The sequence below is a fragment of the Ammospiza nelsoni genome, chromosome 18, assembly GCF_027579445.1.
Source record: "Ammospiza nelsoni isolate bAmmNel1 chromosome 18, bAmmNel1.pri, whole genome shotgun sequence".
Classification (NCBI taxonomy): Eukaryota; Metazoa; Chordata; class Aves; order Passeriformes; family Passerellidae; genus Ammospiza; species Ammospiza nelsoni.
In genome coordinates this window covers 6,767,456-6,783,900 of record NC_080650.1, presented here as the reverse complement: position 1 = coordinate 6,783,900, position 16,445 = coordinate 6,767,456, and the positions used below count along the sequence as shown (strand labels likewise).

General features: G+C 44.9%; 1 protein-coding gene across 2 annotated transcripts in view; it reads right to left on the bottom strand.

Moving 5' to 3' along the window:
• Positions 1-2,692: 2,692 nt before the first annotated feature.
• The window catches only part of FBRSL1 (fibrosin like 1), a 496,130-nt gene continuing 482,377 nt past the window's right edge, over positions 2,693-16,445 (bottom strand). Inside the window, exons 13-20 of one of the 2 annotated variants that reach the window (XM_059485477.1) lie at positions 15,905-15,976; positions 15,301-15,339; positions 14,393-14,464; positions 12,964-13,096; positions 9,797-9,874; positions 8,282-8,365; positions 7,049-7,289; positions 2,693-5,062 (exon numbers count right to left, since the gene is read on the bottom strand). In XM_059485477.1, coding sequence (XP_059341460.1) covers positions 3,829-5,062; positions 7,049-7,289; positions 8,282-8,365; positions 9,797-9,874; positions 12,964-13,096; positions 14,393-14,464; positions 15,301-15,339; positions 15,905-15,976 — 1,953 coding nt within the window. In that variant the 3' untranslated portion in view covers positions 2,693-3,828. The remainder of the gene's footprint in view (positions 5,063-7,048; positions 7,290-8,281; positions 8,366-9,796; positions 9,875-12,963; positions 13,097-14,392; positions 14,465-15,300; positions 15,340-15,904; positions 15,977-16,445) is intronic. The other variant, XM_059485478.1, reaches the window with a different exon arrangement.

Sequence of the window (16,445 nt, the reverse complement as noted above, 5' to 3'; positions counted from 1 at the left end):
TGTGTCTCCCTCTTCCCTGAGCTCTCAGGACACTGCATTCCTGACCAGTTTTTGCTTTCCCTCCTTCTGCTTTCCCTCCTCTGGGCCCGGGTGGGGCTGGTGCTGCAGACTGAGTCCTTGGGCTCCCCTGCATCAACCCTGTTTGTGTGACTCCAGGTCACAAACAGCCAACTATGTATTTATGGTATCTACATAGGCTGAAAAGGATGATTCCCATATGCTTATTTTAGGCTATAAAGCCGGCATTTTAGGGAAGCAGTAGATTTTTTGTCAAGGAACAGTTAATATTTTTGACAAGTGATTTGAGGATGTGTTACAGCTTTATTGCCTTTTTCCCTCACTCCCTGGTATCCTGGTTGTCTGTTTTATTGACTGGGCCAAGAGTGACCCCCATTACTGAAGCTGGTCACACATCTTCCATGGAGCCCCAATGGGCATGTGGCATTTTGGACAAAAGGTAATGTAAGTGCAACCACTGGTCTCCCTCCTTACAGCTTCCTGAGTATCTTTTTAAACACAGGTTGCCTGAGGCAAGCAATGAACCTTCCAAATCCCATCTTTTTCCTCCCACCCACTGTCATTTGTTTGCTAAATTCCACCTTTTTTTGGTGACTGAGGGAAGTCTTTGGGGAGACAGCCAAAAGTAGAATAAAAATGGTGAAAACGGCAGAAAATGAAAGCTGAACAGTGGTAGGAATGCATAAAACCCAGGAAGTCCTTCTGTACCAGTTCTTTTAGCAGAAGGCAGCTCAGCTGGGGTGGCTTAAAGGAATAAGGCTGAATTAATTAGTTTCTCTGTTTAGGTAATAATACCATTAATCATGATGAACCATTTTGTGAGAAGCCTGATACTCGACACTGTGTAATTCCACAGGAATCCCACTGTAGAGCAGCATTATTGATGGGTCATCCTCCGAAGGCGTGAGAGCAATGCCTCCTAATACAGCAAATAGCAAACCGCTGATTTTCTTTTAATATTCAGACCACCACAACATCAGTCATGATTAATTCTTCTGGCACCAGGGTGGCTGCAATAAGCAATCCTTCAGGAATGCCAGGGGAGCATAGCATTGATTTAATGCTCACTTTTTAAGTCATACACACACCAAACGCTTCCAAAGGGTATAGCCCATTTTTTGCATTTTTTTTCTGAAGTTTGCAGTAACAACCTCCTTGCTCACATGTACCTGCATTAGGAATATGCAACTATGGACTCTAGCAGAGGTTAGGGGGGCTCATTTATGCAAATCCATATCAGAAATGGTGTCAAACAAGATCCCATGTTGGACACTGGCACCAGGAGCATTACAATCCCCCTGAGCCAGCATTATGAATCTTTATGCCGAGTCCAACACGCTTTTCGCATCCACCATGTGTTCTACGTTCCTCCACTTTCAGCTGCGAGAGCAGGTGCTGATTTTTAATGCCTATTTTTGTTTTAAGCCTTCTTTCATCAGATTAAGGACCCTGCTATTTTATTTCATTTCATTTTTTCACGCTCAGTAATTTAGTCACACGCAGACCTAAACCCAGGAGCTGTGCCATGCCGCTAAAGCCCCGTCGGCTGCGGGGCGCGAGGGGATCAGGGCATGGCTCCATCCCCCATGCATGGCTCAGCACAGGGAAAGGTTTGGGAAGCAAAAGGGAGGTGCAGAGCAGCGCTGGAGGTGATAACTTCCCGTGGTGATGCTGGCAGCAGGGTCCCTCCACACGAGCTGCTGCACACAGGCCGTGCTTGCTTTGCTGTCCTTCCTTCCTTCCCCTGGCAGGAGATGCTGGGTCTGCCCCCGAGGTGTCCCCGGGCTGTGGGGTGGAGATGCTGCAGGGCCGGGGCTCTGCTCTCCTCCCCAAACCCCCAAACCCCACCTCCAGAGCGTGTTCCTTCTGCTGGGAAGGGTTCACAGGCAGAAGCAAATCCCTGTCCCAGCACCAGCCCCTTGCGCCAGCCGCCTCCTCCCAGCCGTCAATAAACCATTAGCCTCGAGTCAACAGCGCTGCCTACGACACACAAACACTCAACTGCCTTTTTCATCCAAAATCAATGTTGTATTTATCTTCATTGATCTACAAGGAAACTGAATGTTTAAAATTACAGGGGGTGCAGGGGGGAGGACGGGGAGGGGGGGGGAAACAAGAGTTACAGAGCCAAGAAAATAGTAGCGGATGGCTGAATTAACTAGAGAGAAAAAGCCCAGGATATATAAAACATGGACACTGAAAAATAAAATAAGGGAAGGGGGGGATGGTACAGCAAGTAAAACATGGCAAAATTTACATATGGATGAAAAGTAAAATTGGAAATAAAAAATAAATCATGCCAAAAAGCAGTTCAAGGCAGAACCACACTGAAACAAACATTTGCTTATGGTCTTCATGTACTATAGATAATATATCAGAATTTCTTTTTTTTTTTTTAATCAACCATTAGACTTTTTTTTTTTGCACTCCTAAAATTCTACTTTGTCTTGTATACAGATTCCAATAAGAACACTGCACAATTAGCACAAGGGGTCCACGGAAAATTGTCCTTGCTTGCCAGCGATCCTGCCCACAACACAAAAAAAGAGAAAAAAAAAAGGAAAAAAAAAATAAGGAAAGGGTCTGCCGCATGGTACTGTGCCAGTTCCATCTGCTTTTGCCAGCTTGAAAAGTAGGAAACCAAAATTCCCTTCCAGGAGCGTGTGTCTTTCTCTTTCCTTGACGAACTGTCCCTTGTGTTTGTACAAAAAAATTCAGTCTCTTTTTTTAAAATTTTTTTTGTTAAACACAAGCATCCTTCTTCCTGTTCACATGCCATTGCCATTCTGTCTCCAGAGTTGCGAGTTGGTTGTTTTTGGGTTGTTTTTTTTTTTTTTTTAAATTTTTTTTTTTTAAAACCTTCCTCCCCCCAACATCCACTAAGACGTGCCTCCGAGTTCTTGCATAGTTGAAGTATATATGCCGTACTGAGCTTTCTGAGTGTGAATTTCTGACTGTGACAAGAGTATGAGTTGTAACCATGTTAACAAATAACCAGAGTGGTTCTAGAAACCATTTTTATAAAGTCTACCTATGTTAAGAATTTAATATTGGTGTACATTTATATTAACAGAATATTTACAGTTTGTTTTCTTTTTTTTTTTGTTTAAAACAAGAAGTCAAAAAAAATTCCTCTTAAATTTCTGCATAATATAATAAGGCAAAAAACAAACAGTTTTGTACATTATTATTATTATTAATATTTTAATATATATCTGTAACTTCGGTTCCAAAGTACCAAGGTAAGTGATCAATTGGCCTCAGAAGGGAACCTCACAGTGGACTGTAAAACTACAGTATTTCCATAAATAATACTTTTAAGAAACCCTGGGTATTTTTTTCTTAAGGATCTGAGGCCTTTAAAATGCAAATTTAACTAAAAACAAAAGCAAAATTTCTTCTTTTTTTAAGTGAATAAAGAGCACAAAATTAAAAAAAATACAAATCCATTAAAAATGTTTCTCACATTTGGGAAAAAATGTACAAACTTGATATTCTTAACTCATTTTTTTTAGCACAGAAACAAAAAACAAAACCAAAAATCAATACCTATATATTAAATTCCCATTCTCAGCAACCTTCTTGTTGGAAAGTCCCCAACCCCGTTATTTATGGAAATGTGCTTAACTTCTACAAATTTTACATTAAAAAAAAAAGTTTACAGCAGTGCATTTTGTAAAAGGTTTGTTGTTTTCTTTTTTGTTGGTTTTTTTTTTTCCTGTTTGTATTTTTTTGTTGTTGTTTGCTTGCTTCTGTTTGCTTGCTTGTTTTTTTTATGTACAGGTTGAGTTTAAAATTCAATGTTGGGGACTATCGTGCCTCTACTTCTTTGGGGTTCCTAGAGGGGGAATAGTCCCTGGACTCTGAGTTTGTGAGTGGGGTAGTCCTGCGAGGGGAGGCAGGTCTGGTGCTGCTGGCTGGTACGAGAGGCGGCGGCGCGCTCAGCGCTGCGGTCGGCGGGTTCCTGTTCAAAATCCCGTTGTGCATGGCAGTGGATGGGCTCAGTCTGGGGTAATGCATCCCGCTCAAATGAGGCATGAAGGATGGCACGTGTGCCAGGTGGCTTTCGATGGGGGACGAGTGCAAGTGGTGCATTCTGGCACGCTCGAGTTCTTCCCGTAAGTGCAAGCGCTCGCGCTCCTCCACTTGCCGCAACCGCTCCTGCTCTCGGCGGGCTTCCAGAAGGTTCTCGTGGTTGTAGTCGTGTGGTTCCCTGTCTCTGTAGGAACGCTCGTGGTCGTAAAAGCCAGAGGTGGTGGGAAACCTATGGATAGGATCTGTCCGGAGCTGGAAGTCCATTCGACGGTGCAGGTCTAAGCTCCGGTAGGCATCTCGCAAGGGGTCCCTCATCGGGTCCCAGGAAAATCCGGGATGCGGCAGCCTCTCTCTTCCTGACAAAGGGTTCATGCCTATGAGCGGGGTCATCATCCTGCTGCGGTCCAGGACATTCATGTTGTTCATCTGGTGCACGCTGCCCATGGAGATGGGCATGGAGGCAGCCATCGAGTGAGGCAATGATAATCCATGGAGAGTGGGCGGTGGGGGATGTTCCACTGACCGGGAGTGCTGGGAAGGCTCAGACCCAACCACTAGCACATCACTGTCTTCCTTCCTCTCCTCCTTGACTTTGATGTCATTCTTAATCTTCTGGAGGTCGCTAGGAAGCTCTGTCTTTCTCTCCATGTCCTTGCTCATTAGATTGGTAAGCTTCAGGCTCTCACTTAGTGCAGGTTTGCTGTATGGGGATACAGACTGGATTACTGGCTTTGTGTTGTCCTCAGAGGGTCTCTTATCATGGCTTGGAGTTTCCTTCACTGGGGAACGGCTCTCTTTGATCTTGTGTTCAGCTATGGGCGGCTCTCTCAGCCGGTCAGGGTGCTCTCTCTCGGGCTCCTTGGACCTCTCCCTGTCCCCGAGGCTGACCTGCCTGATGGGCTCGCTGGAGCTCTGGCTGTTGCTGCGGATGAGATTGCTGATCTGGTGCGTCACTGGGGCGGATGCCGGCGAGGATCTGTTCGAATGTCTGTTCTTATCCATGAGGTCTCTGTAAAAATACAGAAGGTACATCCTTGGTTACGTGTGAGCAAACACACCCGTGATGTTGGGCAGCCACAGTGCTGTGCCCACTTGTACACTCTGAGATTGCTCAGGAAAGGATTTGGAAAGTTATGCAAACATCAGCTACAGCTGCGATGCTATGCTAAAAAACATGCACAATCTGCCTTTACATACTTTAAAGACAAAAAAAAGTTAAATGTTCACAAATGTAGGACTAAACTGGGGAAGTGGCTGGAAGAATACTATATTCACCATTTCACTGACAAATGTAGGGAAAGAAGAATTCTAGACAGCTTATTTTTCTTTTAAAAAAGCTTATTGTGTGCTCATGTGTACATCTTGCTGCCCCGCAATGACCTTCTCAGCTGTGAAACTTGGGTTCCTTTCCTAAAACACAGATTCAGGCCCACAAAACAGAAAACTACAGAAATGTATGCAGGTCCTTCCCAAGTCAGCCTCATTGTCTGGAAGCAGCCATAAGGTGAAGCTGATTTTCCTACAGGACTGCAAGACTTCTTGTTGTTGGCAGTTCTTGCAGGTAAGCCAGATGCTTCAGGAGAAACACCCTTGAATCAGCCACGAAACTGAGCAACTGAGCTGTGTTCCAAGAGGACCTGCTGCGATAAACAAGGGGTCTGATGACAACATCCATGGTTCAGAAAGAGAGGCACAAAGGTTTACATTTCCAATTGCACCTCTGCCTCTGAGCAAGCCAATTAGTCACAGTTAATCCCACCTTTTTAACAGGGGAATAAATAATGCTCACCTTCTAAAAGCACTTTGCTCTGAATGAGAGACACTTTAAATGCAAAATATGATTGTGTGATTGAGAGAACTGCATTATGCAGCTGAGAGGCTCACTTTGCCGAAGTTTTATGTTGTGTTTGTTTTCAAGAGCTGGAAGACCTGAGTGCTGAAAGCTGGAGATGTTTTGGGGAGCTGTGTAAGTATTTATCCCTTATGATTACATTTGTTAACCCAGCTTTCTTCCTCTGTGGTAGTCCTGATTGCTGGTCAAGGATGTGGTTTATTAAAACCATGGCCAAATAGGGATGCTGGGGACAGCTTAAGCTAAATTAATAGAAGTGTAATAGAGCTGTTAACCCCTGTGTGAACACTCCTGAGAGTAAAGTAACCTTGGTCTGCAAATTAATTCCATTAGAGCCAAGAAGGATACCTTCCCTACCTGAATGAAATCTGTGTAAGGATGTCAGACAATTTAACATGTAAAGCAAGAAGATTTTCAGCCTATTGCTTCCATATCATCTTGTTCACAGGTACTGCCTGAAGATCTCATTAAAAGCAAACTATGAACCCCTATCACAAGTCAAGCATGCACATCTAAGACTTGCAGGCTGTTATTGCCTACAAAGAAGCCTGTTGGAGACAACTGGGCTCTGAAAGGTAAAGGGCTTCACAGCTTCAAAATCATATAACTGGGAGCTAATGAAGTAACTACAGCCCAGGTGATACAGGCCTGTCATCCTTAATAAGGATTTGCCCACAATGCAATTTTTTAAAATCAGTTTTGCTAATGTATTCATGCACACTGCTTCAGATACAGGCATTTGCATTGTTATCTCATTAATGTCCAGCTAACATTGGAATTCATCAGCATATCTGTACATTAATGGGATCTATGACTGTCTCCAAAGGACCCATCACAATTTCAGAATACACAGCAATCCTAAAGCAGCTGCAGTTTTCAGTACACTGAAAACACAGCAACAATTCAATTCCTCAGCCTGGTGTGATTTGTTAACTGACTAGCAGGGACTGGGTTAATGTATTTCCACAGAAGACAAATCCTAAAAGGCAAAGAGGAATTTTTGTGGTGTTGCTAGCACTTGTGCTTATCTGAGGAAAATGCCTATCGGCTGCTTTAAGGATCAGCAACATTTTAGGGAAAACAGAAAAAATACAGAGGAAAACCAGTCCCAGGAGGAAGAGGTCAGGAGCCCCCAGTGCTCACCTGTCTTTGTCTCTGTCGTCCTTGCCCAGAGAAAGGTCCCTCTTGTCGGGCTCCCGCTCCCTGTCCCTGTCCCTGTCGTGGTTTGTCACCGAGGAGCTCCGCTCCGAGTCCGAGGGCTTGGGCCACTGGGGAGGGGTTGGGAAGGACGGCGGGGTCCGGTGCAGTCTGTTCCATGGCTCGTGGGGGTTGTTGAAATTCTGCAGGTTTGGGCCATCTTTGTGAGTAAAAATGTTGTTGTGAGCTGGAATAATGGCAGGGGGAGGAAGAGTTAAAAATAATTCAAAGCCGATCATTTATACAGACATTTTTCACAATATTAGTCACAACCAGAGCTGTCCTTTCAAGGCTTTTTAGTGGTGAGGGGGAGCTACTAGTGAGTGGAGACAGATAATTCCAACACTGGGTGTAAGATCCACCAGCTCTTTAAAGGCTGTCGTTGGAGGAAGCTTTATACATTTCAATAACTCAGAGACTACAGAAAATGCCCAGCTTCTCTTCTCCCCCCACCCCAGGTAAGGGCTCCAGCACAAAAGCAGTATTTTTCCTCAGCTCCTCTCTCTGGCAGAAACTTTAATTTGTGGATAGTTACAAGCAATCAGCTGCCTGCAGCTGAGGCTTCAGGGACTTTTTTTGTGGAAGAACCCAGACTATTTGGTGGTATGTAAGTGTGTGTATAAACACAGAGCTTGGCTGTAGGCTTTTCAGAACAGTCCCTCGATTTTCCTCCATCCATCTTCAGCTGATTCCTGTTGCACCATGAGATGCACAAGCATGCTCTCTTATGTGTGGCTCTCAAGCATGTTTAGCCTACAGCTGACATGTTTTTGAGGAAGAATTATTTTACACAGGTAATTTAAACTCCAGCCAACAGTTACAGAGGATGTCTACATGAATTAGAAGTATCACTAGCTGCATCTTCACTGGTGAAGGGTGTTACTTTAGGTGCCCACAGGGTCCCAGAGCTCGGTGGGGTTTTGCAGCTCCAGTCCTCTCTGAGCACTCAAGGTCCCAGCCCTCAGCAGCGAGGAGGCACAGAGCACAGCTCCTGACCTCTGTGACACGCAGAAAAGCTCCCACCGCAGAGACCTGGAAATCTTAGGTGCAGTGTTTTCAGATAGGAGAATGGAGGTTAGGAATTAAACTTCTTTAAAAACTACCACCAGCTGCTGTCAATATTAGCATGTGGCTTTTCTGGAAGGGATGTTTGTCTGCAGTAACCCAGCCAGTACTTACTCAGAGCATGACTGCCTAATCCTCCAAAGGCATTGCTGCCTAAGTTCCCAAGGCCGCTGAAGGTGCTTGACCTGCTAAATGGATCTGGAAAGGCAAACAGGGATTTAGCAGGCATTTAGCCAAGAATGTTGGAGAATGAAACGCACCCCTCCCCTTCTTAACGGTTTGAATCCAAGTAGGATTAGGCCAGACTTTAAGCTGATCCTTCTCATTGCAAGGTTCTTTGCACAGAAAATTCCCATCATGTTAAAATGGAGAAGGGATTCAGTGCTCACTCTGCAAACAGGTGCTGTAATAAACTTTTGTATGCCAGTCAGAAGTGAGTTAGAAATTAAGGTCTAATAGCTGAAATTAGGGTGGCTGCTGAGCTATAACTCTCTTTCCTTATCAGTTCTAATAGTAAAACATTGCAATTGCCTTGAAAGAAGAATCTCAGCAGGCCCCTAGGCCAGCATTTAGGAGATGACTGTCCTGTTTATGCATTTTTTTTCCAGTAAAAGCACCCATCACCAGAAGAGGTTTCTCTCTGAGAGAGATAGCCCATTTCAGGTTTCCACACTCCAGAGACAGCTTTGGGTTAAATCCTACCAGTGTACCTGTTTTCTTTTCTACTGGTCATCTCTAAACAACTCCTCCTCCTGCCCACTGGCTTTTTGATTGTCCCCTTCAAGCCCTTAACTTGCCATGTTACAGGAGGTAATGCTGCTCTCCAGTTCCTCACAGATATCACATTTAAAATATCAAGGCAAATGGCACAAATAGCTTGTATCTTAAAGCAAACAGCTATTTGCTTATTTACTTATTTAAAACAGTTCTTGCCCTTCCTCTTTGATCTTAAGTGGCTGAGTGACTCAGTAGAGACAGTTAATTTTGACAGAATGTTCAGGAATTGATGTAAATCTGGGTATTTGCAAGAGAAAAAAGTCTACTAGGTCATGTGGCATGCCACATTTACTGATTGGATGAATGTTACTAAAACATTAATCAACAGAGCTTGAACTTTAATTGGCAATGAGCTGCTTGTGAGCTTCTAAAATGAGGAAATTTGACAAAATCAGGCTCTACTTACTGCCAATTAGGAAAATGAAAGTCTGGCAAAATGTGCAGAACATCTACTTGCCAGGAACTGTTCCCTGAACTCTTTTACAGAACATAGTCAAGACCTTTCATAGGTGGAAAATGGTACAGGAGGAGCCCATTTTAAGCTGAGGCTTGTCTGAGGTATCTTTGCATAAATTTCCCGCCTTTCTTCAGGCACATCCAGGAGCACAGGACTCTACAGGTCACATTCTGGCTGCAGTGCAGTGTCCCAGCAGTGACAGATGTGACAGCTGTGCACTGCCCTCTCCTTTGGGGGACAGTGAGGGCAGTGCTGGGAGCTGGCAGGGATGAGAAGCTGGCCAGCTTCGGCATCCTCAGGCAGTTCAAGCCTTTCCCTCCCCTGGTGCAGGACCACACTGAGAGCCAGGAAGGGGGCAGAGGTACAGAGGTGAGGGCAGGGCTACTCACACTTACCTGCCAAGTGGTTTGTAGGCAGGAAACTGCTGTGGTGAGGTGAGGGACCAAAAGGGGTGGTGGCTGGATGCGTCGCACCTGTGAGAACAAGGTCCCTTTTTAGTTCAGGGCAAGTGACTCCTGGTATGCACACAGCTCCTGGCCATCATGTTCAAGAGTGATGTCCACATCACCACATTTAAACAACAAAGGCAGGGGAAGACCCCAAACACTGGCTGAGTGAGCAGCTTGGATCTCCCTGAGAGCCCTACCAAAGATCTAACAGGGCACTGGAGGCAGGAGCAGACCTGGCACTGGGAGCTGCTGCTCACCTGCACTAACAGGGAAGCCAAGCTCTTTGTCTGACATTTTCACTCATTACTCCACGTTTACATGAAAAAGGGCCAGCCCAGGTTATGGGCCCAGCCAGAAGGTGCTCAGAGGTGACTGATCAGTCTGTATGAAACACCAGTTAATGACAGGCACGCAGGGAACATCAATCATGCTTCTCCCACGAGAGGCTCCAGCTACACTCTCACATCTGTCTCTGCATCCACAGGCTCCCCCCTGTATTTTTTCCCTTTCTTAGACACTGCTCATTGCCATGGTGCCTCACCTCCTCGTGGGAAAGAACACTGCTGAGCATGCTGGATTACACCAGGCTGAGGAGATGGGGAGAAGGGGTGAAACAAGCAGGTCTGCCCTGTATTTCCAGGTAGACCAGGCTCATGCAGGAAACTGTTCTCCTTTCAGAGTAGAAAATGAGAGATTTTCTTCCTTTGCAGGAGGGATATATGAATCTGAACGGGCTCACAACCTCAGAGTGAATAGCACTGGTGTCACCTGTCACTGGGGTACTTGGTCAGCTCATGACCTGGCCTTCCTTGGAGACAGAACCCAACCCCTGATGCTGCTGTGAACACACTCCTGTGTCCAGAACATGAGCAAACTGTGAAACCTGAGAGGGAGACAGAGCTCTGTGTCCCTCACCAGCTTGGGCACCTCAAAGCCAAGCAGCCAGAAAATGAGTTGAAGAAACTTAAGAGAGACCACGGCAACGAGACTCATCCAGCACCTCTCTATAAACATTCTGACTGCTCCAATGCCTCAAGACAGATGGAGACTGTCATCTTCCTAATCCTTTAAGATTTCAGAAGGTGTATAATGGATGGGGGATTTCTTCAAAGGAGACGGCTTACAAACTCCACTACATGGGCTGATAATAAAAAATCCTCCGGAGGAAGCCAGGAGCAGCACTGCAGGCTGTCAGGCAGTTATTAAATAGACTGTCTGCCAGGCAGCCCAGCATCCCTCCTGGAGACAGGTGGCCCTAAGATAACTTATGTCTCCCCCAGTAACCAGGCAATGCAGCAGAACCAATGATTCACACCAGCTGCACACGTGCTCAGTAAGGTGAAAAGAATGCCTCAGATATTCCAGAGTAAAAGCTTTATTCCTCCACCTATTCCAGCTGCAGTGTTTGCTCACACTGACAGCTCTCTTTACCTGGATTTACTGTGTGATGGCTTCTGTGATTAATATACTCACAGACAAGTTGTTGTAAGGTTGTTTCTCTCTACTGAAAGTTTTTTATTAGTTTGCCTTCTTTAATGTTTCTATTTCATACTATTTTCCCTCTTGCTTTTACGAATGAAAAGCAAGCCATGCTTGCATCTTTTAAGGGAAAAAACTCCAGACACCAACTGGACTGGTGCTTTTCTGTCTGTTAGGGTATTTCTGTCCAGAACAGCCTACAGCAGCAAAACCAGATATGAAACAAGATTCTTGTAATGACAGCACAGGACAGTGATAAGGAAACATCTGCCAGAGGAAAACAGCCAGAGGTTTGTAAATAAGCACTGCTTATGCATCCAAGGAGGTGCAATAAGTATCTTGGCTTTGTACTATCAAAACACCTTTACAGAGACCAAAATACAGGGTAGCACCCTACAATGGAGAGCTGGTACCAGCACTGATTAATTACATGTGGTAGAAGTGTGCATTCGATACTTAAGAATTTCCATCCACAGACAGAGCAGAAAGACAGACTGAAGCCCTGGTGGAGTTCCTGAAGGCTATTTGGCATTTTAAACTCAATTTTTTGAGAAATTTCAGCTCAACTGTCATCTGTTGTTTTTCTGTCATTTTTGGCACTGGGTTCAAAACTAAAGTCATTAATTTCCACAGGGTTGAACCAAGGCTGAATATGACCATGTCTGCACTGAGTTAAGGTGATTGTGCAATAGTGCATCATAAAACCAGAGTAACATTAGGGAAGAAAATGACATTATTTTCCAATTAATTACATAAATAAAGAGCTAAGTTACATCTCGTCAATTGATGCAGCTCATTCAGAATGCAGACTTTGGCCTCTCAAACACAGAGAGAAAATGTGAAAAAGTTGAGAAGAAAGTTAAGTTTGAGAATAAGAACAACATTTAGCATTTGGTAGACAGATGTCCACACGAATCCACGCTGGCATCCTAGACCAGAATCCCATGGTCAGAGCCATCCAGAACAACACAGGGAAGGTTACTGTCCTTTGGTAATTGTGTAATTGTAATTACTTCTCCAACAGATTGGAAAACAATTGATCAGTGTAAACTGCATTTAATTCTTTGGAGCTCTTTGTAAATTCAATATATCATATTAAGCCCTGGACTTCGTTTAACTTTGTAACACATAGAGGAATTTTCAATTTAAAAAAAAAACACTTAACAAATACACCTTCTGTTATATTTTCAATGCTGTTATTGAAGTTTTCCTTTTACAAAAAACCCTTGTTTTCAGAAAATAAACAAAAACTTGGTGAGTGGAGGAGCTGAGAAGAATAACATGGCAAATACAAAAGCAAGAAAGAGACTGGGGCCACTTCCAATCCTGTGCAATGGAAACATTTTCAAGTGTTTTGTTGAAATTACTTTTAAAAAATCACTCTACAGCCTACTAATCAGGCATGTAAGAACCAGCTGAACACACAGGACTGTGGGACAACTGCTGCAGCTCAGTGATGTGCAGAGGATCCTGCACTGGGGGCGGTGGCAGAGCCCTGGTCACAGCAGCGTCTCTGCACCCCTTGAACCAACCTTGCTTCTGTTTTTGAGGCATATGTAGCTGTAAAGTCATGCATGACATGCACTGACTGATTCTTGTTTGTTTTTAATCAAAAAGGAATGATCTTCCCTTACCTGTGGTAGAAAACAGAGGCCTGGCAAGATCTTGTGGATAATGGAAGCCTGGAAACACTCCAGGGGCGGGAGGTCTGCTGAACAGGTCAAGTTTGCCACCTATCTCTAGCTTGTGGGGATCCAGCTGCATTTGCTGTCAAATGATACAAAACCAATCTCATTACACACTTAGTTTTTTATGGGAAAACAAGAGAGGGAGTCAAGGCTCATTCCTCCCTCGCCCTGCCAGGGAGCGTTAGTGACAGTGACAGCGGCGTCCCCGCTCACGTGGCCGTGCTCTGCCAGGCTCTGCAGGGCCACCCCAGCCCTCTCAGCCGCCTGCCCCACGCCAGGCTGGGGCCAGCAGGGAGCACTGAGCCCCCAGCACAGCTGCAGCAGGGACAGACACAGCGAGGCCACGGCACCCCAGGAGCAAACGGCGCGCTCAGCCCGACAGAAATGCTCTGCGGGCTCAGAGCTGCTGTGAAGCCTCGAGAGCTGGGTGGGTGATGAGCTCTGGGTGATGGGCTCTGGGTGTTGGGCTCTGGGTGATGAGCTCTGGGTGATGGGCTCTGGGTGATGGGCTCGTCTGCTCTGCCTCTCCAGTTTGAGAGAGATGTGTCCATACTGTGCCCTTCCTGCAGCCCAGTGTGCAGGCAAGGGGCAGAGGATGAAGGGAGCTATGGGGCTCCTCCAGAGACTGATTTTATCCTTGCCCTGTAGAAGTGAGCATGGCCAGAACTTCACCTCAATCACAGAACACTATGAATAGCTTAAAGATTATACATTTGCTTATAAAAATATATGGACATACACCCCTTTCAGAGGCACCTACTTAAGCAGAGAATAGTCTTCAGTAATGGGACAAAAAAACTATTCTAGGAGCTGTGAAAAAATAAAATCTACACAAGTCCCTTTATCAGCTATTCTACCTGCCATAGGGAGTCTAAAGCCTGCAGCAGCACCCCAGGGTACCTACATCCTGTTATCTCTTGAGTGTTAAACCCCCTCCCTCTGCCCACCATCACAGCAGCACAGGAAGCCCCACAACCTCTCACACTGATGTTATCAATCCACTCTGCTGCTCCCTGCTCTGTAATGTTTTTCACTGCATTGGCCATTTCATTACCTCCTCCACAGGAGGTACTAATGCAGAAGGGAAGCGACATTAAATGTGCATGCTTTGTAAAAAAAAAAGATTGACTTGGGGAAATTACTCTGCCCCTCACTTTCTTCCCCTCTTTCTGGCTGTACACTCTTCCACCCAGCTCCTCTGCCCTCAGATAAACTTTACAGTTGCTACAATAAATGTTAAAGGAGGGTAAGTATTAGTTAATCAATACAGGCAAGCTTGAGAATCACCACAGTAACTGTGTCCTGCCCATTACTCACTCAAATACAATCTGTAAGCTAAAAGACCTGGCTTTGTTCCAGAAACCATCTGAATTACCTTTATCTTTTGCTGATGATGGTAGATCTGCCAGGCGATCTGTACATGAACCGCACACCACTTCCCGGGTTTCTGCAGTGAAAGAATTTAGATTAATTTATACGTTAGCAATCTACATCAGATAGAACATTTCATTTCCCTTACTGTCAACCAGGCAGCTAAGCAATGAGAAAGGCTGATTACCAAAACGGCACAATGGGTGATCAACATTTTCTGCTGTACTGCAGCAGATGATGTTTAAATTAAGAAGGAAACAGGAAGAATGTGGGATATCTTCCCCATCTCATGGACATCTGAGATCCTGCCTTGTTCTTTCCTACTTGCACTCCCCCCTTCCCAAACTGAAATGAATGGCAGCAAAGAACAGCATGCCATGCTTAAGAGAAAGCAGCTAATGGCTGAGAGTTGTGTTTCTGAAAAGAGCCCTGCTCATTCACCCCTGCTGCACTGCAGGCTAAGTCATGCGTGGTTATTATGGCTACTGGCTTCTGGGGAGGGAAAGGGAAGGGACAAACAATCCCCAGCATGAGCAGTGCCACAGCTGAACAAGTCCCTGTTTTCAGCTGAGCTGTGGTACTCACTGTTCCACTGTTTATGTGGAACATCAGCACATTGACCTAAGCCACCACCAATCTGTTCGCTGGTGAATGTCTGCCCATGCTCACAGTCATTTATTTCTGTGACCCTCATTTCATACTGTGAACTACTAATGCACATAAATGGATGCAAAATAAGGCCGGGATTCAACCTAAATGTTATTAATCAGAAGTGGCAGAGAGCTAACTGACATTTTGCTTGAAGTAAAAGATGAGCATGAGATTTTCTACTGGACATGTTAAATTTCAAAAGCACATGCACAGTATTCTAAGTGTCTGTGTATAAATATATATATAAAATCCCCCACAAACCTTACTTACTCTTACTGGAGGCCTATAAGGGTCTGACACCTATGGAAAAAGCAGAAATAAAACAATCAGTCTTTCTAAAACTAGCCAATATACAGAAAGGCAGGGAACTTCCTTCCTCTGAACAAGTAAAAGCATTTAGAAAGCAACGTTCCAGAGAAGTCCCCTGTGACATGGGAAACCTAAAAGGCTTAAAGAAGGTTTAAAACTTCTCTTTCATTCCTTGAACCAAGCTCAGCAGAATTTTATGATAAACAAAGCAGCTTCAGGCCAGCAACTGAACAGTGCCAGTGCTTTTCTGAACCTTGTAATTATTCTGAAATGGAGTGCATGAGAGGACTCTCCAAGCAATACCTAGAAGAAAGACATGGAAGGGGTTTCCTGCCCCATTTTCTTCTGACTTTTGAAAGAAGCCAATACATCGCTTTGAATTCATGACTGGTGGAGATTGCTGTCTCACCAGAAAAAGACAACTTCTCTCCTGACTGCATGTTCCCAGTCTAGAAGGCCAATCTGCTCACCAGCCTACTCTCGTTTTTTATCAGCAATCACTGTGTTTACTGTACACCCAGATAAGCTGAAAAGAAGTTTATTTATTGTTGCCTACCCCTGGAGTCTTCTGCAGCAGCGTATGGTGGACTGTGCCTGGTCTACCTGCTACATCAATAGGGTTTGAAGTCTGAAAGACAAGAAGAGAGCGTGAATAATACTGTATCACACCAGTGGTACATTTAGCATCTCTATCTGATGTTAACAGCATTAATTAGTCCGTGTTTGCACTGTGCTTTGAGCACGCATATTGCTACATTAGTGCTAAATGTTATCTCTTACTGACAGCCAACAGCATTTAACCACCATGTCATTTATTATTATGGAGCAGCAGTAACAGTGTTCCAGGAGCACCCCTAAGCCCCGCTGAGATCACTCCCTGTTGTGCTGTGCATGTGCATGGGAAGAGACAGTCCCTGCCCCCCAAGCTTGTTCTTTAGACAAAACAGGCAGGAGGAAGGAGAGAGAACGAGAGAGGTGGCCTGACTCCTCCATTTTCCAGGCAGCAGACAGGAACAGAATAACTCCAGCATCCCAGTCCCATATTCCACACACTGGACCATGGCCCCTCTCTGACTGGGGCCAGGTAACACCACAAT